The following is a 27,078-nucleotide window of genomic DNA, read 5'->3' on the forward strand; positions in this document are numbered from 1 at the left end:
ACATTTTGTACTTTGACAATAGTAGGATTTCTGCCCTCATTCCAGTGGACCTTCCAGGTAAAAGCATGGTTTTGATTTGTTAGTGTTGAGTTGTATTCCAGAGGAACTTAATCAGGACTCTATGGGCATGACAGTGCACTGCAGTTTTAAATTGATAACAAATGTAGGATCATTCACTGAAATGAGAATAGTTGGCTACATATTGAACCATTTTGGCATCTGCACATTGTATCACCATCACATTAACAAATATACTGAAGAGTAATGGGCCAAGCACTGATCTCTGTGCAACACGTATAGACAGTACCTGGGGATGGCAGACTGCATTACCCCATTGGACACATTGAACCTCATTTATGAATCATCCATAGACACTCAGGGAGAGTCCATATGAGGTTAGAACTTCCAAAAGGCAGCAATGATTGACTATAAAATATGCCTATGACAGGTCTAAGAACAATGATCCAGCAACTTTGTTAAAGTTTAGATGCCTACATAGACAGTGTTGTCAATTAGATCTGTACCTGTATCTGTATCAGTACTATAATAGCACATTGTTTCCGAGATGTGGAGTTATTCATAATGAAGTTTTAGAAAGGCAAACATGCATAGAATTTTTAAGAGAAGAGGACAGGAAGGCAATAGGGTGATAACTATTAAGAACAGTCATGGCACCGCCTTTCAAGTTGAGGTACATTAGGCTACTATTAGGCTAACTGTCCTACAGGCCATTTTAAATCTAGCCAGTTATCCCATTTGAGAATTAAACCCTACACCTTGTGTATGTAAGGTAAACACCTTAACCATTATGCCAACCCCCAAGACTTGTAAAACAGAGGTCAAAATCAAACCTTGTACCTTGTATCTCTGAGATAAAGAAATTAACTATTATCTGTTTCAAACTGCAGGTGACTTTCATTCTTTGATCAAGGTTTTGACTGGACTTGAGGTACAGTATGTTACACAAACAGGTACAGCTTGCAAGAATTCTAACACAACTTGTCAATGGAGGTCAATACATGTTTAAATGTATATTGTAGGGGTAAGCAAAGCATGCAAACAGGAAAATGACATTCAGACAGTCAAATAATGACTCAGAGCCATAACTAGGGTGGGGTGAATGGTATGCCTGCTCAAGGGGTTACAACTGGCAAGTGACAATGGTGCGGAAGTGCAGTATCAAAAATAATGAATGCTGGTGTTGCATTTATAGCTTAATAAAATAAAAAAAACTTATATGTGGAAACACCAGTTTAATAGGACACAGCACAGAATCCCAACTACTAAGCAATTTCACCATAACAGTGGCTTCATCAGAAGCTCTGATGAAGCCATTGTTATGGTGAAAGAGCTTAGTCGTTGGGATTCTGTGCTGTGTCCTATTAAACCGGTGTTTCCACGTATAAGTTTTTTTTTTTTTTATTTTATTTTCTTGGTTTTTGCTTCGTTTGAAGTGTTGCTTGCATTTATAGCTTAGTTGAAACAGTGAAGTGCTTAAAATGATGTGAAAGTTTGTGTGGTAGTAAATGTAGTAAGATGCTTGTCACAGTTTGTTGCAGTTTTCAAGACACCACTGCAACTGCAGGAGCAGAGAAGAGCTTTACAATAGGGCAATAAATTGCAGTTTACTTCTCTTCTGTGCTAAAACTACATTAACATAAAAACTGACAGATTGAAGAAAATTGCTAGGAAGTGTTATAGCTGGATTATTTTTATCCTCTAAATAAAAATATTTCTTTTAAAAAGGGTCATGGGAACTTCATCTGTTCAACTGACTCAAACCTATTAGCTGTGGGGTATCACACTACTAGCAGTCTACAGGCACCCTGAGATTCTTCTTCATTTTCTGAAAAAAGTTAAAATGTCTTAAGTCAAACGAGTATAAAAAAATTGTTAAAAATAAATGTTGTTAAAATGAAACCAGCAATGTTATATAGTCTACATTCTTTACCATTATGCATTCAAAGTTTTTACATGAATGCAGAAATCTGCTATAATGCAAATCACCCATTAGCTGTTAGATGTTAGGTAATGTAACTTCCTTGAAGTGATGCTAGTACAGAGTGCTGAAGTTATTTGCAAGATGCACTGCTCAGGCTAGAATGGTGCATGCCTAATTTAGCTAAAGCCTCTACAGTGACAAAAACATAAGGATATCAGTCTGGATAGCACAAATCTTTTGTAATGAGTGTGTGAGTATGTTTAGGTGCCAGCTAAGTCAGTTTTCCAACAGGGCGTTTCACAGCAGTTTGTTTAAATAATCCTCTGCCTGCAGGATTAGCAGTTTGTAGATACTACTTGACAATATATCCTAGTTGATAACAACACTTAATGACAATTATAAAAAGCATGGAAGGAGACCAGACAAGGTTTATGGAACAGCATATCATATTAAATATGATGTACAATACTTCATATAGGAAGCTGAAAGCAAAGGAAAGGAACAGGCAATCCGAGAGAAAGCAGCACCACGTGGCTGAACAAGTGAAGGAAGGGACCTCTGAGGAGTATCAGATGCCATGCTGGTTAGCAGTTAGTGTAGCACAGCATCAAGGAATGCTGCTGGGATGCAGAGGAAGAGGCAGCATAAGGCACAGATTAAGATCTGTCAACCAGCAGTCAGTGGGCAACATGCAGCCTTCTGCTTGTCCTTACGTGGTCTGCAACTTTATGTGTGGAATGTCACATGAGATCTGTGGCTAGTCTTTGCAAAGTTTGCGATCCATCCAGCTGTAAAATGAATATTATACCATGACCCCCCCCATTAATATTCCAAAACGTGCACGCTGATTGGCCAGTGTTCCCGTTGTAAATTGACTTATACTAATGGAAAAAGGTCCGGTCGCCCGGTCTTTTTCCATTACTATAAGTCTCTTTTAAAACACTGTCTCGCTATGTTAAAAGAGTTTAACATAGCGACACAGGTTTAAACAAAGCAACGGAGATCTCCGTTGCTTTTTTTAAAGCTGTCTCGCTATGTTAAATGCCTTTAACATAGCGACACAGTGTGTAAAAAGCAACGGAGATCTTGCTTTCTCCGTTACTTTTTTTTTAAAACCTGTCTCGCTATGTTAAATGGGTTTAACATAGCGAGACAGCTTTAAAATAAGCAACGGACATCTCCCCGTTGCTTATTTTAAAGCTGTCTTGCTATGTTAAACCCATTTAACATAGCGAAACAGTAAAAAGCAATGGAGATCTTGCTTTCTCTGTTGCTTTTGGCCACAGCTCTGATGTACTGAGTAGGCATGCGCAGTACATCAGAACTGCCGTGGATACCAGACAGCTGCGGAAGGGCAGCAAAGAAGCATTATACAATGCCATTATTTAAGAAAAGTAATTATTTCTTTTCTTAAATAATGTCATAGTATAATAGCAATAACCCACTTCTGGGTGTGGGTAATGCGGGATTTACCCACGGTTGTCTTTGTTTGGTCCCTCGGGCGACCAAACCACGCCAACCATGGGTAAATCCCGCATTACCCACACCCAGGTATGGGTTATTGCTATAATAACAGATATCACTGTCAGAGGGAACAGAGTCAATGTGAAAGGTGAATTAAAGTCAGTTGGCAACCTTAGAATCTGAAGGTTTTTGTGCACAGAACTTTGGCCATTGACATACACATAACTTTCCTTCATTTCAGCTCTCTGATAAGTACTCAACTCACAAGTGCTCCTCTAACTCAGTCATGGTCACAAATGAATTAAAGTTTCAAAATGCAAACAGCATTCACAAGTACAGAAAAAATCACATAAAAAAGTGGTTTTGCAGGGAAGCAAGACCATCACTAGTCCCAAAGTGAAGGGCTGTACCCCTTTAATTATGTATACCAAGGTAACTCCATCATTGGGCAGGGGAAATCTCTAGTACACTAGCATTTGAACCTTCTAGGGGAAATGCTGGCCAGCTGTACACTTGTAGTCACACAAATGTTTTCATAAAAGTGTTTCACAAATCACTTTCTTCTTCTCAGTTCATTGTGTGCTTATTACTGGAGAGAAGTACTTGTCTGCATACTTCTCAACCTCTTAATGCAAGAAACCTGGACAAAGCCTAAACAATGGGGACAAAAGCCCAAAAGTAGGGATACATTTTAAATATTTTCCTTATAAACTTAGTTGCTAGAATAACAGAGTTTGTGTTAGCATGCATTTTCTGAAGGAAACTCAAACGTATGTCATTAGTGATTTTCTAGAAACAAAAACATTTATGAGGAACAGACCAAAATATGAAGCAAAAATCTGAACATTTTGTGAAAATCTGGACAGTTAATAGGTATAGTCTGGTCACATACTTGAGCCACTGTAGTGCAGAGAGTGAAAGGTCAGATGATGCAAGTCTAAGAAAAGGTAACAGAAGGAAGTAGTAGGAACTTTGGACACTAGTAGCAATGAATTTATTGCTTGTAAGAGGAAACTTAAAGCAATTGACTATCATCAATATTGCTTGAACTAGTTCTGTGTATAGAATTAAAAGTGAACTGATACTTTACATGGGGTTTACTCACTCTTTATGTCTCTCATTATGGCTGGTGCAGTTGGTGTCCCTAGAATACATGGAATATGTGTGACTTAGATTGTACTGCTCAGAGCTGGCTCAGAAGGTAAGAGGACTCAAGTAGTAATGGGTTGCATAGATTCATAGGTACTTACCAGAATACTGATCTGTGAGGATAGTAAGAAGATTAGCCTTACATCCCCATGGTAGTTTTTAGCCCTTACATTTTAGATACAAATTATTTATTCATTTATTCCAGTTTGATGACTGGGGAGGTCCACTGGGCTCGGGGAGCTCGTTTTCAGTGAAGGTCCAGGGAGAAAAGCTCCAACAATACATAGTTACATAAGGAATTACTAAGAAACTTTGCATTACTGACAAATAAACAGGTAGCATTCATAAAGAAACAAACAATTACAATTTTGTTTAGGTGTAAAAAACAGGCAAATGGCCTTGAGGCTAGATTTTACAGTATAGTTATTTATACATAATACAAATGAGCAAGGTTAGCTAGGTGAGAGGTTAGCCAGGAGTAAAAGTGGAGGACACCTTGAGAGGTATAGGGTGAAGTGTACAGCTGCATTTCCTGTTTGAATAAAGGTAAGAATGAAGAAGAGTTTTAAAGTTTTCAAGGTTATCGCAGGTCCTAAGAGTGGAAGGAAGAGCATTCCATTTTTCGGCTAAGGTGAAGGAAAGCAGAAGTTGACCAGCTGGGCGCTTGGGTTTGTGGATGGTGATTAGGTTTTGTTGGGTAGATCTAAGTGTTCTATGGGGAGTATATGGTTGGAGGAAACTGGAACAATGCAGGGCACTTGGTAGGTTGGAATGGTAGTCTATAGGCAGTTGTGATTTGGAGAAAGTCAAGTTGGTTATGGAGTTCAAGCCAGTTTAATGAGTGAAGGGAGGAACAGTGATGAGAGGAAGATTTGGCTTTGGTAGCAAATCTGGAGATATTATTGTAACATACTTCTAGTTTGGAGGATAGTGGGAGGATAAATTAGTAAGCAGAGGGACGCCATACAGTAGAGAGGGAAGAAGATAAGTAGTGGCAAGAGTTAGTCTGGTAGCAGGGGAGCAGAAGTGGTTGTTTCTATAAAGTAGGCCGAGTTTTATGTGGATTTTCTTTATGTTTAGCTGGACGTGAGTATTAAATTTTAGGTATTCATCAATGGTTACACCAAGAAGTTTGGCGGCGGGAACGACCTCTAAAATGGAGTTGTTATGGCTGATTATTTGGAATGAGTTTTTATTAATAGGGGAGGACTTAGAAGGAGAGAATAGAAGGATCTTAGTTTTGTTAACATTTAATGAGAGGTGATTTTGGAGCATCCAGTTTTCGGTAGTTGAGAAGGCTGTTTGTGTCAGTAGTTGGAGATCTGTTAAGTTGGAGGAGCAGAAGATCAAAGTAGAATCATCAGCATATTGAACAATTTTAGTATTGGGTATGGCCTTGTAAAAGTAGTTAATAAAGATGTTGAATAGAATTGGGCCAAGTATTGATCCTTGGGGTACTCCAGTGGGGGTAGGATGGAAGGTGGAGGTGCCCTGGCCCCATTTGACAGCCTGGGACCTGTCGGAAAAATAGCTGGAGAACCAGGAGAGAGTTTTGTGGGAGAGATTGAGATAAGAGAGATGATTTAGAAGGTGGGTGTGGGACATGGTATCAAAAGCTTTAGATAAGTCCAGCAGAACTGAGGATACTAAATTACCAGAGTCATGGGCTAAATTGACAGTATATAAGAAGGAGAGAAGGGCGGTGTTGATACTATGTTCTGGGCGGAAGTCGTGTTTGGTTAGGAGAGAGTAGCTGGTGTTTGGTAAGGAATGGCAAGAGCTGGAGGTGGATGCATTTTTCAAGGAGTTTAGAGAGAGAGGAAAGGATGGCTATGGGGCAGAAACTAGATACGTTAGTGGTTAGCTGCGGTAGAGTTGCCGCCTTACAGTAAGATGCTGTCCAGTTTGATTCTCAGCTAGAGCGTCTTCTGCGTGGAGACATGCGTGAATGGACGTACCTTCGTTGAAGGTTGTGCATCAGGCCTGGCAAGCCGGTACGTAAAAATCAACTGCCAATCATTAGCGGACCGGAGTTCCGCTGTGGCGACCCCTAACCGGGAAAAGCCGAAAGACACATACATACATACATACAGTTTTTGCCACCCTTGTGAAGTGGAAGAAAATATGCAGAGCACCATAGACTGGGTACATAGGATTCAAGTAGGGATCTATTGATCAGGATGCTAATAGGGAGAGCAATACCATTGGAGGTTATTTTTAAGAAGGAGGAGGGAATGTTGTCGGGGGCATTGGAGCAAGGCTTTTAGTTTAGAGAGTAGTTTCTTTATTTGGTAGGTGGAGATGGGTTTGAGTTCATAAGTGGGGGGGGAGAGGAGGGAGAGGATGTTTGGTTGGGGTGGGGTTGAGGGTTGTTAGTGGTAAAGGTCTTGGTTAGCTCAGCAATAGAAGTGGTGAAGAAGGTGTTGAATAGTGAGGCAATTTCAAGGTCAGATTTGCTGGTGTCAGGGCAGGGATTGTTTTTAGTACCTGGCCTAAGGAGAAAGTTGATAGAGTTCCAAAATTTGGGGGGGTTCTAGCATGATTTGTTTGCATTTTGATGTAGTAGGACATTTTATCTTTGATAACCTGTTTTTTGGCAAGGTTTCTTAGTTGTTTGTATTTAAGTAAGATGTCTGGTTGTTTAGTTTGGAGGTATGTTTTCCAGGTTTTATTTCTTTGTAGCATTATCTTTTTGGTGTCTTTGGTAAGCCACGGGGTGGTCTTAGTTTTTACTCTTTTTGTTCTTACTGGATCTAGGGAGTTAAGGACATTTAAGAAAGTTGAATTGAAAAAGTCAATGGCTGAGTCTAATGGAAGAGTTTTCAAGGGGTTCCAATTAGTATTCCTGAATGAATCAGAGAAAGTAGTAGGGTTAAAGTTAGAGAGGTTCTGAGTGTGGATAAACTGGTGGGAGTGTGGGGGGAGGAGGGAGGGAAGCTTGATGGGTGAAGGCAGGGAGGTGGTCTCCTAATGGGTCTGGTATGACACCAGATTGTATCACTTTATTGGGATGAGATACTAGGAACCAGTCTAGAATGGAGCCTGGGGGGGGGTTGGTGTTGTTGGGTCTAGTGATGGTGTTAGTAAGTTGAGTGTAGTTAAATAGATTGATTGACATGGTGGGGTTAGGGTTGTTGATTATGTTCCAGTCTATATTTTTCATCACCCAATATGTAGGTTTCCACTTTAATATTTGAGGAGGCCCAGGACAGGATGTCTTCCAGGGTGTTGGTGTTGTTACCTGGAGGAATATAAAGGGAAATGAAGCAGATGCTTTTATGATTGTTAATTTTTAGAAGGCCTGCTACAAGTTCAGCATTACTGAAAGAAGGGATGGGATTAGGATATGGAGTAAAGGACAGCTGGTTGGAGAAGACTAGCGTGACACCACCACCTCGAGTATCAAAGTGATTGAAATCCAGGGGGAAGGAATTCAGAGTCACTTATGTGAGGTTTTAGCCAGGTTTCAGAGATGGTTACAATGTCAGGTGAGTTGTGAGTGAGCCAGGCATGAAAGTGGGTTATTTTATTTTTTACGCTTTGGGTGTTGATGGTGAGGAATTTGAGGTATTTATTGGTGGAATTATTGTGGGAGCTAGTGTGGTTAGTAGGAGAGAAGTTTGGTCCTGGATTAGGGTGAATGTCACCGGCTAAGCAGAGGTAAGTGAGATAAGGAATAAGTTGTTTTGGTTTGTACTTAGATGTGTCTGGTAATGAAAAGGTCTGGGTTTGTAGTATTTAGTAGTGATTGGAAGACGTTTTACTTTGAAGACAAGGGTGGCGGGGGGGTAAAGAGACTGAGATGTTGTGGAAGTATGTTGTGTGGGGGAGGTGGGGAGGCAGTGGTAGAGGGTGTAGATGGAAGTGAGTATAGGAGATGGCATGGTATAGAGGAAGTAGAAGGATGAGGAAGGAAGTGGAAATAAAGGTGGGTTTTACCACACGAAAAGAGAAATCTTTGTCAGCAAGTACTAATACAATATGGATACAGTTGGGAACAGCATCTTGTAGGGCATTGAAAGATTTAAAGAGCTCAGGAACTGGTAAACACCGATGAGCATCAACCAAAATGGTAAGTCCCAAAGCTCTGATTTCAATACTGATAATACTGGAGAAATACAAGATTAAATGAACAAGGTCACAGCAATTACAATGTGGACTCAGCCAAATTGGATTCTTTGTAGAGATTATTATGACAGCACATCCATTTCTGTCTCTGGTTCCAGGTAGACAGGCAACTCCAGACCGAAGAATGTCAAGATTAACGTCTTGTGCTTTAGAAGTAGTAGTCAATGAAAGTCTTGCCGTAGACAGGGATGTTAACAGCAACCTGTGTTGCATAGGTACATTCTCCTCACCGGGCAGCAGTTGTGAAACGAGCACATCTTCCTTTTTTTCATTCATGTTTTGTTCACCCAGACATAGGCTGAATGCAGATATAATGTGTCTTTTACCTATTTCCCTTATCTACGATGGACATGAATCTAAACAGGTATGAATTTTTGGCTACCCATCCATTCATTTAAATTAATATTGAATAGAGTAATAGAAGTACTTTGCTTTATCTACAGTGGAAGATGGTTCTATATATGTGGTATTCTCTTTAATTCAAACTTATCCCTCCAACATGTTTTATTTATTTTGCAAAAGAGATTGAGGTCCCTGAGTGGGTGTTTATGATACCACTGGACTTGCAAATGTCCAATAGGTTTGATAGAATAGAGTCTGTTGAAGCTCTATAAACAAGACAGAGGTCACATCTAAGTAGCTTGTATGATATTGAGAAGAGGGAGAAGGCTTTGAAATAGTCTGCACTGTTTTTATGATTTAGGCCCTTGATTTGAGAGAGTGAGAAAGTGTTGTGGTCATTCCAGTTGTCACAGGTGTTTAGACAGGTATGTTTTGAAAGTTGCATTATAATCAATAATACTTAATGATTAGCGTTTAATTAGATTATAATGATACCAGAGAGTGGGATGGTATTGTGAGGTCAGGAAATGTGGTGTGTACTGTTTTGCCATCATCCATTATTTCAGTAACTTTTTTCAAAAAAGGTTGAGCAAGTTAAGTGGACACAGCCTGTCCTTAACAAATCCGAACTGGCTTGGGTCAAGAGCCTGTAGTTTACTTATATCTCTATATATTAATTCTGTAATGATCCTTTCCATAGCATTACAGATGAGAGTGGTCAAGCTTATGGGTCTATAATTATCTAGGTCTGTTAAAGTCCCACCTTTGTGCTATGGAATGATTGTTGCTGTCCTCCATTCATCTGCCACAAAGACTGTTTTGGGACTGATTTTGTTTAGCTTCTGTAGGGGATCCAACAAGCCATGTTTCAGGCTGACCAGCAGCCTGGTAGGTTATCTGTCCCCACTGATGCAGCATTCTTAGCCTTAGATAACATCTTGAGAACTTGTTCTTGGGAGATCTAAGTAGAGGATATATGTGTGGGAATATTGTCTGAAAATAATGGAAGGGAGAGGGAGGTGAAGTATGAGCTGAATTTGTCCACTAGTTGACTGCCTGTGTCCTCTAAGTCTGAGTATGTGATATAATTTACTATTAGCTCTGCACAATGCTGGGCATTGTTTCTGACACTTTTAACATCATTAACAAATGTTTTTTGGATATACTTCACCTGAGTGGCAACTTTGTCACATATCTGGTTTTGGTTGATTTGCTCAGGGTTTGGATTTCCTTGCAGAGTTTAGCAAGAACATGTTTGGCATCTTGAGAGATAAATTTATTATTGTGTGCAATGAGATTTTTTTTTTCTTTTATTATAGAGCTTGCTTATATTTGAGTTCCACCATAAAGGTTTATTTTTTCCACTAGCAGAATGGTGAAGCCCCCTGGTTCCAAGTATGTGATATCCTTTATTATTAGCCCTGCACTTAATTTTTACCTCATGTCAGACTTTGATTCATTTGATCAGGGTCATGAGTTCCTTGTTTAGTTTAATAGGAACATTTCTGGTATCTTGAAAGTTAGATTTATTATTGTGTGCAATATTTTTTTTGTTAATGTATTTTGGTCCTATTTCATACCTATGTCCATAAATTTGATTTTTAAGACACCTCTTGGTCTTCCCAACATAAAAAGCTGAGCATTTACTACAGGTAGGTAAACAGACCACTCCTTTACTAGTGCAGTTTCCATATCTAGATTAAATAGTACTCTTAGCTGCATCTTTCAAGTAAACAACTGGTTGTTCTAAAATATGTTAACATTGCACACAGCTACCACATTCTTTCATACCCTTGTTGTGTCCCTTACTACCTGTGTTGTTTTCCAAAATATTCTTTAAATTGGGGGGGCTTTTATAGGGAAGTTCCATCAATGCAGTCTGAAAGGGCAGATGTATAATTGAGACATGACAGGAACAGCTAAGCACCTTAAGAGAAATTAAAGAATGTAAATAGGCACAATGTATGACATGCATGAGAATAAAACTGAGAAACTGATACAAGCGGCAGGTATAAGGTGGAGAGCTCAGGGGACGCATGGCAAAGCATTATTTCATAATAAGCCTGTAGGATAACTGGAGCAACATTCATGAACTGATAGGCTGAAGCAATAGCTTTCTAAACAATATTTAAACAATCTTATTACCATAAGACCATCTAGTTGTCTCATCTCCAGCAGTTCTTAGATTGCAATATTGAGAGTGACTTCCATTTCAGAAACAGAGAACGTAACCCATCATTAGCAGAGACAATATACCAATGAAGTCTGATAAATTCTCTCACCTTATTTCACATGTATATGTTCCAGAATCAGCAGGCACTGCTGGAAAAAATGTGAGGGAATATCCTTGCATACTAATTCTTGAATGCTCTTCTGTAGTTATTTGTGTAGAACCATTTAAAAACCATGTCAAGTTACAGCTTCTATGTACAGGCAAGGAACAGCTTAAATTTTCTGTTATTCCCAGAGGACATTTCAGCAAGACAGCATATCCATCATAGGCAAAGTGACGAGACTGTAACCATGGGGTTTTTACACCAAAGTCAATGCAGTTTTCTGAAAAAAAAAGACAATAATTTGTGAATAATTATTATTGTAAAATAAATAGTATTGCAATGGCTGCTGACATACTGAGGCCTTATTTACAATATTACTGCTAACATTCCAGTCACTAAAGTCAGATGCAAGTTCTCATGCTCAACAACTTTTGTCAATTATACTCAAAGTAAAACTCTGTCACTAATCTCGTGCCTTGGCTGATATTAAGAGAAGTATGCTATTATTATTTTCTGATAATAGATCAAATACTTATATTACCTAACCTTTTGTGGAAAATAGTAAATGTTAGACTACATGAATAACAACTGGATAGTCTATTAAAAGTTCACTAACCTGATACATGCAGAGTATTGGCTCTAATGATAAACACTAAAAAGACAACACAAAAGGTGAGGTACATGCTGTGTATGTAGTAACACATACATTAAATGGTAGTTTTATGGGTAAGTAGTAATCATGGAAAACAGTTCTATGCCCAGTAGTTATTGGAAAGGACTAAGTCTATGAGCTGCTTCCTGTGGCACAGGTTTGATTCCCTCAGTCAGACAATGATTTCAGGAAATGGGGCTAGGCTCCTCAATGGCATCTCAGACTGCATGCCTAATTACATATGAACCTAATGTATTAAATCACTAATGTAGGAACCTATTAATAAACAGCACTTTACAAGGTTCCTTGAGCTATCACTTTAATCATAGGTTCATAGGTAAGTCCTAGACTGGCTGCACTTAAGCCTAGCCAATTTCCCTTTTGTGCTCAAAACAGACTATCCCATTTGGTTATAGCTTGGCCTTACCCATCCCATGATCAATAATTCTCTAATGAGAATAACTGGGATGATACCGTAGATAATTTGAGGGGACCCATGCATGTGATAAAGCATTTAGGAGCTGCATCTCTCCATTAGTAGTATCATGGGTACGAGATGGATAAAAGCAAAATAATGGTCATCGGGAGAAACAAGAACTTGCTGCTGATCTTTAAAATCAGTAAGTATAATCTGTTAAATAGTGTCTTGAGATGGAGAGAACTGCTTATACATAACATAGTTGTGTTGTAGTGCTAAAGAAATAAAAATAGTGTGTCCGACTCTGGTAATGTGAGAAAATCTACATCTATGTATGAGTGTCAGCTTTCTGTGTATAACATTAGTTGCTATTTCATTACATTTTAGCAGCATGTATGCTTAATTTTATTTTAATGTTGTACAGGAGAAAAAGCAAACATATATTCATACAAATACTTCAGGCATGGGCAATGATGCCCTACTATCCAAAGAAACAAGAACAGCACATAGGTAAACCAGGCAGGATACAAAATGACCCATCCACACAAGATGTTATTACATAGTTAACTGTCTTCTTTTTAAAATAGGTTTAATGCTTACTGCTGTATTTAAACCTGGAAAACACTCCGCTTCTAAAAGTATGATCCGTGAGTATTCACTTACTTCTAACTCATTTTTAAGCCCCCCCTTTTTCTTCTGTCTCATGTCAATCAATCTAAAATTAAATGTATGTCTAGTTCCTTTCTCCCTCATATGCTTGCCCAGAGCATTAGTTGCTACCTCTCTACGTATTTCAGATTTGTGTTCAATAATTCTGTCCTTTAACCTCCTTGAGCATTTCCTTATATAGAATGCTTGACACACCTTATAGCATGCCATATACATAGTGACAACAGTATTGCAAGTTGCAAAACACCTGAAAGTATATTTCTTCTTAGTGTTAGGATGTATACATTTACACACACTGATGAAGGGTTGATCCCAAAAGCTTTGTGATTTTTTCCTGTTTGGAATAAATGCTGCATTTTACCTTAACGTTTCCAGCCTTTGGATTTTTTTATTACAATAATGTCCTACTATCCTGTCAATATACCAAAACAGTCATTTCCATAGTAAGTGTCCAATCTTTTTTGAAAATATATAGACTAGTCCTTTAATATAGTTTAGTAGTCTATATCATTCATCCACCATTCTCAGTGATCAATTAGTATATCTCTCATTCCTATATTATCTCTTTTTTTAATTTCTCCAAATCTTTTGGGTTTCTAATACCATGACTGGAATGGACCCCATTGCTAATTCAATGGACACCATTGCTAATTCAAAGTATGATTAAAGTTCATAGGTTCACAGGTTGGTACTGGGCTATCTACCCGAAGGCATATATTAGCCCAGCCACGTTGTGCGGTATTCACTGCCCCTTTGGTAGTTCCCTAGACCCTTGTACTAGCAGCTAGTACCCTTGGCGCCTATCTAGTAGTGCTGTTGGTGTGATCCCCGGTGTGAACTTTCTGTTACCCATCCACTCATCAAGGTTCCTCTTGAAGAGTGAAAGTGAGGGGCTCTGTCTTATGTAGATCGGGACCCTGTTCCATAGTAAGGGAAGTCTCTGTGAAGGGAATCTATCCCTCCAGCATGATCTATTCATTGTTGTGTTGAGGTTTATATCCATACAGCGTGTAGCTCGAGTAGATTTGGTTTTGCTAAGATGGAGCATGTTCAACAATTCTGGGTTGGACATGGCTCTGTATGTTAGACAGAGATCGCCTCTGAGAAAGTGGTATGCAACAGAGAACAGTCTTAGCTTTTTCAATAATGCTGCATAGGGCAGCTGTTTGAGGCCAGTAATCCTCTTGGTTAGGTACCTTTGTGGTCTCTCCAGCTGCTAGGTACATTCCAGTTGGTGCATTGTATTCAATAATGGGTCTGATGAGGGAAGGGTAGAAGGGCATCATTACATCCTTAGATCTTGATGTGAACCCTTTCGTGAACAGATGGGTCACATAGAAGGATTTTCTAACCACTTTGGCAACATGGTTATCAAAGGAAAGCTGACTATATACTTGGGTCCCTAGATCCCTTATTTCTTCTTCAGATTTCAGGGGATTACCTCCTATGTTGTAGTTTGTGGGTACTCTGTTTTTTCCAAAGGGGATTACTACGCATTTTTTTGCATTTAGCTTGAGACCATGGCTTTGACACCATGCATCAGTCTCATTTAGGCCCTTCTGGAGGATGTCCATGTTGGCTGGAGACTCTATTATAGCACCCAGTTTGCAGTCGTCTGCAAACTTAGTCAGCCACAGCCCTTCCGTGCTTGCCTGTACTTCTGAGAAGTATATGCCAAACAGGAGGGGCCCCAGGACAGAGCCCTGAGGCACACCACTCATTACTGGTTTGGATTTGGACATAGATCCCGCTATTCTTACTTTATGGGATCTGTCTGAGAGCCAGTTTGTGATCCACCTTGTGACGGAAGGGTTTATGCCGAGGCTGGTGAGCTTATCAATAATACCTGAATGGGGAATGGTGTCAAATGCTTTAGCAAGGTCAAGGTAAGCCGTGTGTACCTCCTTTCCCTTATCTATAGCCTGAGTAACTGTCTCAAAGAAATCCACCAGGTTCAGGAGGCATGATCTGCCCTTGACGAAGCCGAACTGTGTGGGGTCCAGCGACTGGAGGTTCCCAATCTCTCCATTTATGAGTTCCATAATGATTCACTCCATAGCCTCACAGATCAGACTGGTCAGGTTTATTGGTCGGTAGTTCCCAGGGTCAGTTGTGGCCCCACCCTTGTGTAGTGGGACCACCGTTGCTGTGCGCCATTCTATGGGCACATATCCTGTGGAGCGGCTGAGACTGAACAGGGTATTAAGATGTGGGGTTAATTCCTTTTGGAGCTCGCGTATGACACAGCCTGGGACACCATCTGGTCCCATAGAGGCAGTGTTTTTAGCTTTAGATAAAGCCTTGTTAACCAACGTATCAGTAATAATTGGACTTACACAATCCCCTGGAATGGTAATAGGCCCTGTAGGTGGTGAGGGGGGGGGGGGGTTGCACTGAACCTGTCAGCCAAGATGTTGGCAATGTCAGAAGGGTCAGTGTATTTTGTTCCATTTTGTACTAGCTCAGAACAGACCTGAGCATTGCCATTTAGGTTTTTGACATAGCCTTATGGTTATCCTTGGCATCCTTGGCAACTTTCTTTTCAAAATTAGCTTTAGTTGACTTGATGTGGGCCCTCAATTTCTTACTAATGCTGATCAGGGATGATTTTTCTACTTGAGATTTGGCCTTTTTTTGTATAAGTCTCCTCCTTTTATTGTAAAGTTTGCTTATGGCCAGGGTCCACCAGACTGGTTTCTTCTTGCTTGAGGAAGGAGTCTTGGTTTTATTTGGGATAGCACAGTCCATGCAATCCTGAAGATGCATATAGAGTGCCTTGGTGTAGGATTCCGCATCCTGAATATCATTATCATTCTGCAAGGGAATAGTGAAGCTTTCCACTTCGGATGCAAGTAGTTTGAAGTTTGCTTTAGAAAGGTTTTTGACTATGGTTTCTTTGACTGGGGGAGGTGGAGGGGTGAGGATGTCCAGGGTTATCAGATTGTGGTCGGATCTGACCAAGGAGGGAGTGATAACGGGTGTGGTACAATAAGTGCCCATATTTGTGATGATTAAATCCAATATGTTGTCCCCTCTAGTGGGGAAACATACTAGTTGTTCAAGGGCATTTGAATTTATAAATTCTATGAATCACTGAGCATAGGATTTGGAACATTGATAGTTTGCCCAGTCTATACCAGGGTAGTTGAAATCACCCAAGATTATGGTGTTGGGTAGGACCTCTATATTTTCCAATGTCTCAAGGAATGCAGAGTGAGCATCTTGGGACATGGCGGACGATCTATAACCGGCTACGACTTGAAATGTGGTTTTGCCTGCTGATAGTTGCACATGGATGATCTCTGGGGCATCATGCTGCGCTACTAACCTGGAGATATGGGTATCCTTGATGAATATGGATACACCTCTGCCCTTTGTACTGTGATCCAGTAACTGAGTCCAGAAGGTATGATATGAATTGTAACCTGGTTGTGCTGGGGTGCTCTCTTGAGCCTTGATCCAGGTTTCTGTCACTGCACAAACATTGATTTTCTCCATGTTGAGGAGAGTCTCGAGTGTTTGCATTTTGAGGTTGAGACTTCTGGTGTTGAGTAGCATTACCCTTAGTTTTTGGTTACCTGTGCTGGTTATGGTGGTTGGTTTGTCCTTTGAGCCTTGCCTAAAAAAGGCACTATGGGGATGGCAATAGCCTTGGCCAGTATTCGAAAACCTAGGGGTGACAGGTGCAACCCATCTCTGTCAAAACAGCGAGGCTTGTCTATCATGTCATCCTAGGCAGACAGACACTGGATCCCCTTAGAATGACACCAGAAGCTTAGCCAATTGTTGAAATTGATCATTTTGTCTTTGTATTGTGGTATCATTCTAGGTGAAGGTAGTATGCTACTCAAGGTCAGGGTCATATCAGTTTGGGCTACATGATCAGAGAGCTCCTCAATGTCTCTTTTCACGTAGTCCAGGGAGGTACTTCTTAGATCATTCACACCAACATGTACAATGACAGCGTCATACTTGTACTTGTTCTGGCGTGACCAGTGCCTGTGTTATGTGGCGGATCCAAGCACCCGACAGGCAGCTGACAGTAACCTTCTCCTTGTTCAGCCTGGTGAGTGGAACATCCGTGTGCCTTACTATAGAGTCTCCTATTACTAGTGTGTTAGGTATGGTGTTTTGCCTTAAGGGCTGTTGTGAGGCACACTGCTGAGGTGAATTATGTGTTTTCTGGCTTGTGTTTGGGGGTGCAAGTTGCTTGCTTGTCTGCTTTGGAGTGAAATGAAATTAGTATTGTTTAAATAGCCAAAAGTGCTCTTCCCAGCACCCACAATGTGCTTAGTAATGACTCCTTTTGCAATTTGCATGGATTGGTAACATATCCAAGTATGATTGTGAATTTTTTTTTATGAAGCACATTGCTCCTATTACTATTGGAACTCTCTGGTTATTTTTCTTCCACACTGCCTTCATTTCTGCCTGCAAATCCTGATATTTTATAACTTCATCTCTCTCTGTATGCAAGACACTGTAATCATTGGCTGTAGCAATTTCAGTAATCAATGCTAATTTTGCCTTCTTTTTATGGACTACTATATCTGGTTTTCTACCTATTCTTTGAACTGTTGGCAGTGGGTGATCCCATGTCATATAACCTTCATCATTTTCTATGATGCTTTTGGCTTATGTTTCTAATGTTTTACAGCTCTTCAGTACCATAATGTTTGCACAATCTCCAGTGCAACAGTCTTGCCATATTGTTATGCCTTTCAGTATACAATCCTTCTGCCATTAGTATATCACAACCAGCTACAAGATGTTTGACTGTTTCCAGTTCTGTTTTACAAAACCTACATTTTTCCATTTCCCCCACATGTTCAATGGACTTTGTAAACCAACATATGCGTAGTCCACTATCTTGGGCCGCCAATATTAACCTTTCATCTTTTGTTTTAAATTGACTGCTCCATAACCATTCCTGTATTCAATCCTGATCAACATAAGGTTGTTCCAAGACTTTCCTATACTTGCAGCTATATTTATGCATTTTCCACATTTCTTGCCTTCTCATCTGATCCTTAACCTTAGATTCTTTCTTTTGTTTTTTGGCACATTCAGTTGCTGCCTGACTTTTATCGACTTCTGGTTTGATTTCCATTCCTGCTTGACGTTGATATGCTTCTGCTAACTAAGCAGGGAAGTCATGTTAGACTTCTTCTCCGCATGTTTAAGAACTTTCACTATATTTGGGTCTTGTGAAGTCAACAGATATGTGTACAGTCCCACGATTACAGATCTATACCTGTAATCAATTTTGAGGAGGCCCATACCTCCTGCAGAACATGGGATATATAATCTTGGTATGCACTGATTTTATAAATCATTTGATAAGCATCTTTTTTTTCTCAAAAATTTTTTTATTAATTATATGAATAGCAAGACAATTAAAAGATTATACATAACAAGAAGGCATAAATGAACATATAACAATTTATCTAGTGATAACAACCTTCATGAGATTTTGATAAGTTATTTAGAAATAAAACATACACCATATGTACACTATATACAAGTTAGGCAACCTGAGAGAAAAAAAAAAAAAAAATATTTAACATTAACTATTTAATATGTTTAGAACCTTTTCTAACACAACCTTTCTAATAGCTTTTTTTTTGGACTTCCACCTAAGTATCTTTGAGCATCAATAAATTTAAAAGCCATTTTCTGGAAAGTAACCCATTTTAATTTAGAACGATCAATCCAATTTTGTATTATATAAAGTTTTAGTAATGAGCAAATAAAATGATAACATGAATATCAACTTTTGAAAGATGAATCAATGGAATATGTAGAATAGCAAATTCCCGTCAACGTGGATTTTGATATCCCATTTTCTGCAGTCTGACTTTCAAAGATGTCCACAATCTGTGAGAAAAATGACAATACCATAGAATATGAAGGAGGTCTGCTTGGGGATGAGAACAGCATGAACACGAAGGGGACTTATTTGGGTTAAATTTGTTTAATTTGATTGGGGTAAAGTAGGCATCATTATTAATCATTAATTGTGTGCATGCTAATTTTTAAAAGGGATAAATTCCTTAGTGTGTCTAATAGCCAGGACTTTCTGAGATTCTGACAATTGGGAATTATAATTCAACCAAACATTAGATAAAAGACAGTTGTGGTCCATCATTAAAGAATTAATTAATTTATATGAGTTTGAGAGCATTTTATCAGATGATGAAAGTATTTTGATAATCGTGTTAAGGTTTTTCAATTGTGAGTCTATGGGGACCAGAGATACAAATTTGTTTTTAATTATTGCTCTTAGTTGTGTAAGAATTGGTGAGTAATTCCAGTTTACTTTCAATAACTTACACCAGTCAGATAAAGGCAAGTCAAGATATTTCAAAACATCTCCTACTTTTAGATTTTTAATTAAAGGATAGTTTGTTAAGTTCAAAAGTTTATTGTCCAATAATATATTTGGGTTTAGATGAATTGGCTGAACATGGTGCGAGATCTTTTCTAGTTTACACATTTTGAGTAAGGTTTGGAAATCTCTAATCTTTTGTTTAAATACTGTAGATATATTTTTAATAAATAAACTATCCAGAGAGATAAAGGGAATAGCTTCAGGATTTAAATTATTAGAAATGACATAATTATACCATAATTTTATCCATAAAGAGTGATTTGGATAAGAAGTGTTATTGAATTTAGAGATAGTAAGAAGTTTATTGGATGAGACAATCAAATAATAGAGATAGAGATTAGGTAAACCCAAACCTCCCTTATCCTTCGAAAATGCCAATCTAGAATAGGAAATTCTAACAGATTTAGGGAACCATATGAATTTTGCCAAAGCTTTATTTACAGACTCAAAAAATTTTTGAAATTATCTGATCAGATGATGAGAATTGGTAAAGAAATTTAGGCAGAATATTCATTTTAATAATGGCCACCCTTGAAAGAAATGAAAGGTTTAGATGCTTCCATCTGTCCATATCAGACAATATAGAGTTCCATAATTTATTAATATTATTTTGAAAGGAAGAGTTATTATTGTGTTCTAAATTGATTCCTAAATATTTTATATTATAAGTAAACTGAAAATGATCGTCTGGAAACAAAAAGATTTGTGTGCTAAATGATTTAAGGGAAAAATATGAGTTTTGTAGAATTTAAAAGATAGTTGGAAACCAAAGAAAAATAATCAATAGAATTCATTATTTTCTGTAATCAGATAATGGAGTTTGAAAGTAGATTACTAAATCATCCATAAAAGCAGAGAAATGAATATTAGTATTAAGAATTCTAGGGATGTTATGAAAAGTATTTTGAGTAATAAACAATAGCAAAGGTTCTAAGTAAATGTTGAAAAGAAAAGGGGACAATGGACAACCCTGTCTTGTTCCTTTAGTGATCTTTATCGAGCAGAAAATTGACCATTAATGTATAGTCTAGTAAACATATTCTTGTATAAAACTTTTAAAAAAATTATAAAGAATAAGGGAATATTAAAACATAACATAGTTTGAAATAGAAAGTTCCAACATACTCTGTCAAAGGCATTTAATGCATCTATAATCAAAGCATATATAGGGTTTGGATTTTTCTTAATGAGATGAAGTATAGTCTCTAAAGATAGAGTATTATCCCAAGCATGTCTCTGAGACATAAAACCTGATTGATCTGACGAGATAATTGAGGGTAAACTCCGTTTCAATCTGTTAGCCAGAATAGATGACAGAATCTTAATATCCACGTTAATTAAAGAAATGGGTCTATAATTTACTGGGTCAGATTTATCTTTATTATTTTTAGAATTAGAATGGTTTTGGATGTGTTCCAATGAATATCTGAGATATCATTAACTCTTATATGATTGTAAACTTTAAATAGAAAGGGAAGAACTACCAATTTGAAAGTTTTGAAAAATTCTGGAGTAAAACCATCAGGTCCCGGAGATTTACCCAATTTAAGATTATCTATTGAATCCGAGATTTCTTGTACCGATATAGGGGTAGAAAGTAGTTTTTGCTGATTATCATTAAGTTTAGGGAACTGCAAAGAGTCTAATAAGAGTTTTGAGTGATTATCTTTAACAGAATTAGAAGAACCTGAATATAACTCAGTGTAAAGAGAGGTGAAAAGTTGAATAATCTCTTCATCAGTATTATATAATCTGTTATTATAAGATAAAGATGTAATATTTGGATTTCTGAAGTTAACTTTAATAATTCTCGCTAACAATTTAGATGGAACCTGGGCCCACTCTGAATATGAAGCAAGTAGCTTTTGTTCAGCTAAGGAGAGGTTATTTTGGTGAAGCAGAATTAAATCTTTCTGACAATCAAAAATTTGTTTTTCTAAAGTAGCATCATAGTTCAGACTAAGATGATTTTCCAACGAAGAAATTCTTGATTTTAAGAATTCCTCTTTCTTAAAGTATTGTTTTTTGAAAAAAGCAGCTTTACTAATAAATAAACCTCTTAATCTTGCTTTACATGCAGCCCATTGTATGTCATAATGAATGTCTGATGATTCAAGACTATTCACCATTTCATTTAGGATTTCTGAAGCTTGTTTGCAAATATCTTCATTTGACAATAAGTTATTATTTAAGGTCCACTTATTAAACATAGTTTTATTTTTGATATTGGGTTTTATGTTCAATTTTAGTGAAATTCTTGAGTGATCCGAAAAGAATCTGGGTTCTGTAGTAAAGTCCACAATATATTTTGAAATATAATCTGAAATTAGAAAGAAGTCTAATCTGGACCACGAATTATAGCACTTAGAATAATAAGTATATATATCATTCTTGTTTATATTTTTAACAGTGCGGAGGGATCTATTAAATTATATTCTGTCATCAAATCATTTATAGCCAGAGTAGATTGAAGATTATAGGTGACAGTGGAGCGAACGATCAATTACAGGGTTTATAACTGCATTCCAGTCACCACCCACTATAATATGATGATCCTTATAGGATGCAAGAATATTGTAAATTTTAAAATGAACAAATGTTGTGAATTACATGGGCCATATAGATTTAAAATTAATAAGGGTTTGTCCAAACCAGCAATAGAAGCGGTAAATAAGCACCACCTCCCTTCATCATCAAATTTCTCATCAATAATATTCCCAATTAATTTTTGTTTAATGATTATAGCTACACCTCTGGAGTTAGATGAGTCACCTGAAGCTATAATCTATTTGATCCATTTTTTTTTAACTCTTTATTCCAATCAATACGTGAAATATGGGTCTCTTGAATAAAACAAATGTTAGCCTGTGATTTAAAGATCATATGAAATAATAGTGACTTTTTCGCTTTATCTTGAATGCCTCTAACATTCCAAGAATCTAAAATTATATCAACAGGCATATTCTACAAGTATAATCATTATTGATGCTATAAAAGTGAACTCAAGGTGCAAATCCAACACAACATTAAAAAGAAGAAGAAAAAAAATAAAAGAAAAAACAGTCTTTAAGTATTCAAGCAAGTCATCAAATAACATTTGTTGAAAAAAAAAGAAAAAAGTTTTTTTAAGAACCATGAAATGTATAATAATAACCTTTATCCTAACCCTAGTGCCTACCCACCAATCCCCCTGTGATAAAGGAAGAGCAGAAGAACATGAAAAAAACATTGTAATTATAGATAATAATAACCTCAAGTTAGAATACAAATTACTCAAAGGAAGCCTAACATAACATAAAGTCCAAGTAATACTACTAAAAATATATACAAAATTAACTAATTTCAAGACGTCCAACATGCTTAATCCCTACTTCTAATACTAATCTAAAGCTCCTATCCTTAAATTGAAATTTATAGTGATTAAATGTATTTCCTCAAGTATTTCAAGAGAAAGAGAAACAAGTAAATAATAAATAAATCACACTCTGCTTAACTAAAACACTCTATCATAAGAAGTAATACAATTAAAACTGAAAGATATGTAAGATAACATATATAAGTATAACAAAACCAACTGGTAACATTATAATGTAAGTAAATAAGCATAGCATTACTGAACTAAAGATAATAGTCATGCACTATCTACTGAACCTTCTTTAGTACTTTAGTGATAATTTCATTAATCAACATGACCATTAGTATGATAAAAGCACTAATACCTGTAGAATGAGTATTTAGTTATAGTTCAAATAAAGCAAAAAACAACTACCAAGCAACCATATCTCAAAATGAAAAACAATTCAGTCTGGAGATGCATCTATTAACTAGATAATAATAGTACAGGAACTATTCAAAATGAAATATTATAAGCTGTGAATAAAGTATAATTATATTATTAAATAGTAACTTAAACAGCATCATATATATTGGACTGAATGTACAACAATGTGCATACATATAATTTTAAATCTACTTTTTGAATATTTTACTAATGACTCTGTTAGGTTATGTAGCCATACTATTCTTCTAAGCTATAGATGTAACATAGCAAAACAGCATGAAAAGACAAGGCTTTTAAAGTAAACATTTTGGACATCTAATTAAAACAGAAACAAGCAAGCTAAATGCAGTAAATCTAAGGGCTTAAATATATACATGTAGGGCCAGATTCAGTAGATTCAGCTAATCATATTAAAGATAGTTATTTCAAACCTTTCAAATAAGTAAAGGCTTTCTTAAACATAAACTACTAATCATAAATATCACATCCAGCCTCTGAGAAGAGAGAGAGCAGAGAATAGAAAGAACATGAAACTTTCATATGAACAGGTATACTTTGTAACATTTGTCAAATTAAACACTTCAGTATAATATAAAATATTGTATGAAAAAATATTCTGAATAGGAAAATATGTTCATTTCTTTACACATCCTTTAGAATTTAATATATAAAACTAACCTGTTCATTTGTTTCCAGAAACATTTTCACTCTGCTTTATGAAAGTAGCAGCTTGCTTTGAAGTCATGCAGACACACTAAAAGTCACTGAATATATTATGTGACATGAATCTGTTTAAATTTAAAAAGCAACCTTCATTTATGAAGAGAAAACACTTTAAATAATAGCCAGATCTATTAAAAAGTTAGTACTATTGAATACTTGTTGAAAACAAGCAGACTTGTGTATTTGAAACTGTCCTTCTTTCCTCACAAATGATGACATCACCATCCATCTCAGAGAGACTCTAGTGTGCGCATGTTCATGCAGAGCATCAGCTGGAACTCTGAGGGGAAGATTTTCTTGCTAGAATGTTGAGATGGAATGTTTTTCCCTCCAAAAATCATTTAGCTTACACAGAAGGCTGTAACTCCAAAGCTTGTAGTACAATTAACATATTATCTATTTACACAGCAAGCATATGTGAGAGAAAGAGAAAAAAGTAAATACAGGAATTTAAATGCTTCTATTAATCCACACAAATCTAACAAGCATATATCCTGTCACTGCACACTGTCACACCAAATCCATCATGTGTAAATTACATGACAAGTTCTTAAGGTAATATAATTATGTCACACCAGAATTACAAATCATGTAACACAAATACTGTCAGATTAAAGAAAAGAAAAGATCAAACCTTATTGTAGTTCTTTAACAGTAGAATATTAAGATACAGCGTCAGGAAGCTTTTAAATGTTTTAAGAAAAATGTCTTTTGCATCTTTAGGATCTGAACATACAAATCTTTTGTCATTAGCTGTGAAAGACAAGGTATTAGGATATGCCATTCGAAATCTAATCCCTCTTTTATCAAGTCAGCACAATAGGGGCTAGTTTTTGTCTATTTAATTTGATCTGTGCAGGAAGATCTTGGGAAAATGATAGTTTGTGAGACTTCCATATGAATTGTTTCTTTGTATTAGCAGTTTCTAGGATCTGGAAAGTGTCTTGAAAGTTTAGTAACTTAGTATAAATTAACCTTGGTGTGGAAGAATCTTGCTTTGTGCAGTGCTCTGTGTGCTCTCTCTACAATTATAGATTTTGAAGAAGCTTCACAATTTAACAGTGTTTCAAAGATATTTTTAGTCACAGATAACAAGTTTTATTGTCATAAGATTCAGGTAAACCACGAATAATGATGTTATTTCTTGACTCCTGGCTTCCAGATCCAATATTTTAGCTTGTAAATCTGAAACAGTTTTATCTCTAGATTTAAAGTCACTTTCCAATAAGTCTGTTTTAACCTCCAAAGCTAAGATTTTATTTTCAATAGTAACAATACTATTGTTTATTTGCTTTAAAGATTTACTAAAGTCTGCAAACTGTTCTGAAAAGTTTTGTATAGCACTTTGGATTGGTTTTAATGCTATTTTTAGTTCTTCTAAAAGGAAATTTGAGCCATTTAAATCTTTATTACTTACATTAAAAGTTTCTGTAGGTTGTCTAGATGATTTCAGTCTTTTTGAACCTGAATCTTTTTCAGGAGAGAGCATTGAAGTATATTTGGCCTTTGTAGGCTGAGTCTCCATGGAGTCAGATTTTATAGCCATGCCCAGAAATGGAATGCAGTTAACAGGATACCAGGAACCAGGAACAGACTGGAGCAGTAGGAGTCCCAGCAGCAGAGAAACCAAGAATGTTCTGAGGTAAAATAAATCCCAGGATAATAATTCCAGAAGAAAAAATAATCCAAATGCGTAGAAAAAGATTTATAAAATCTTTTAGTATAAAAATTTGAGGAAAAAGGTTGATGTAAAGTTGTAAAAAAAACCCAAAAGTTAAATAGCTGTAAGGAGCTCAGAGAGTAAGGACTAGACTAGTCGGCGGCCATCTTGGAATCCATTTGATAAGCATCTTTCTTGTTTTCCTGTCTAACCTGTCCAACACATTTTGGGGCCAATCAATCACTCCAAAGCTCTAAGTTAAGACAGCTTGGACTTTATTCCTAGAAGTCAGTACTGTTTTAGTATTAATTTAAACTTTCTAAAATATCTCTTACTGAGTTTTATTCTCATTTGTTCATGTTTTATTGTTGATCATTCATCAGTTCTGAAATATTTATACAGTCCCTCTTGCTCAAGTTCTTTTATATCACATTCCTGTCCCAAACTGATGGTTACGTGATGTTGCAGCTCCCTTGCTTCAAAGGTTGCTTTTGTACATTTATCAAGAGCAAATGACATTCTTAAACATCTGAAAAGGTTTTAACCACTTGCAGCTGTGCTTTCAGTTCCTCATCTGATGAACTATACAGTTTTAAATCATCCACAAAAAGAAGAGGAGAGGTCTTTACACTTTCTTGTTTTCTAGGAGCTAAATTATAGCCATGGCCTAATGTGTTAAGTAGACAGCTTAATGGATTAAGGGAAAGGCAGAACAGCAGTGGCGACAGTGAGTCACCCTGAAATATCCACTTTGAATGTTTATCCCTGGAATAATAGTTTGTCCTTTACTATGCTGTAATTGCAAAGTAGTTTGCCACTGTTTCATAGTCACTGTAATGTAATCAATCAGTGCAGGATGTATCTTATACATTTTAAATCATTCTTTTATCCATGAATGTGGGATAATGTCAAATACTTTTTTGTAGTCAATTCAGGCCATACTTAGATTATTCACCTTTTTACAGTTCTCCGTTATGACTTTATGACAACAAATGATCCTTTGTTCCATATGGCTTCCTTTTATCACCCTTTTATTCTATTGCCATGATAGAGTTTTTTTCTAAATGACTTATAAACTCTGTCACCATCAATTACGGTGCATAGTTTATGCGTTGTTGGAAGGCAAGTTATTGGTCTATAATTTTTGGATAACTTGGAGGTACACACTTAAGTAGGAGCATTGTTTTTCCTGTTGTTAACCAGGCTGGTGTCTGTTTGGGGTGTGCATATAAATAGTTCTTGCTCATGGCTAAATCTTCATAAAAGATGTTAATACTTTTAGCCAGATGTTAGGTACTGCATCTGGGCCTGGGGTTTTCTAATTGGAGGTTTTTCTTAACTTTATTTCAATCTTTCTGGCTGTTACCACATCCCATTTCATATCCTGTACATTTGAACTTTTTATTCTCTCTTTTTCACTTCTTCTATTCATTTAGCATCTTTGTTATGTTATGTTACGTTATGTTCGCACTTTTAATTTCTC

The 27,078-nt window shown here is 36.9% G+C and overlaps 1 protein-coding gene across 1 annotated transcript in view; it reads right to left on the minus strand.

The window, feature by feature from the left end:
* LOC122801532 (interleukin-1 receptor type 1-like) overlaps positions 1-27,078 on the minus strand; it is a 1,281,849-nt gene that overhangs the window by 869,139 nt on the left and 385,632 nt on the right. Inside the window, exon 3 of the mRNA XM_044070952.1 lies at positions 11,308-11,581. Within this exon, the coding sequence (XP_043926887.1) occupies positions 11,308-11,581 (274 nt within the window). The remainder of the gene's footprint in view (positions 1-11,307; positions 11,582-27,078) is intronic.

This window comes from Protopterus annectens, chromosome 5.part0 (assembly GCF_019279795.1).
Source record: "Protopterus annectens isolate FY-2018-M chromosome 5.part0, PAN1.0, whole genome shotgun sequence".
Lineage (NCBI taxonomy): Eukaryota > Metazoa > Chordata > Ceratodontiformes > Protopteridae > Protopterus > Protopterus annectens.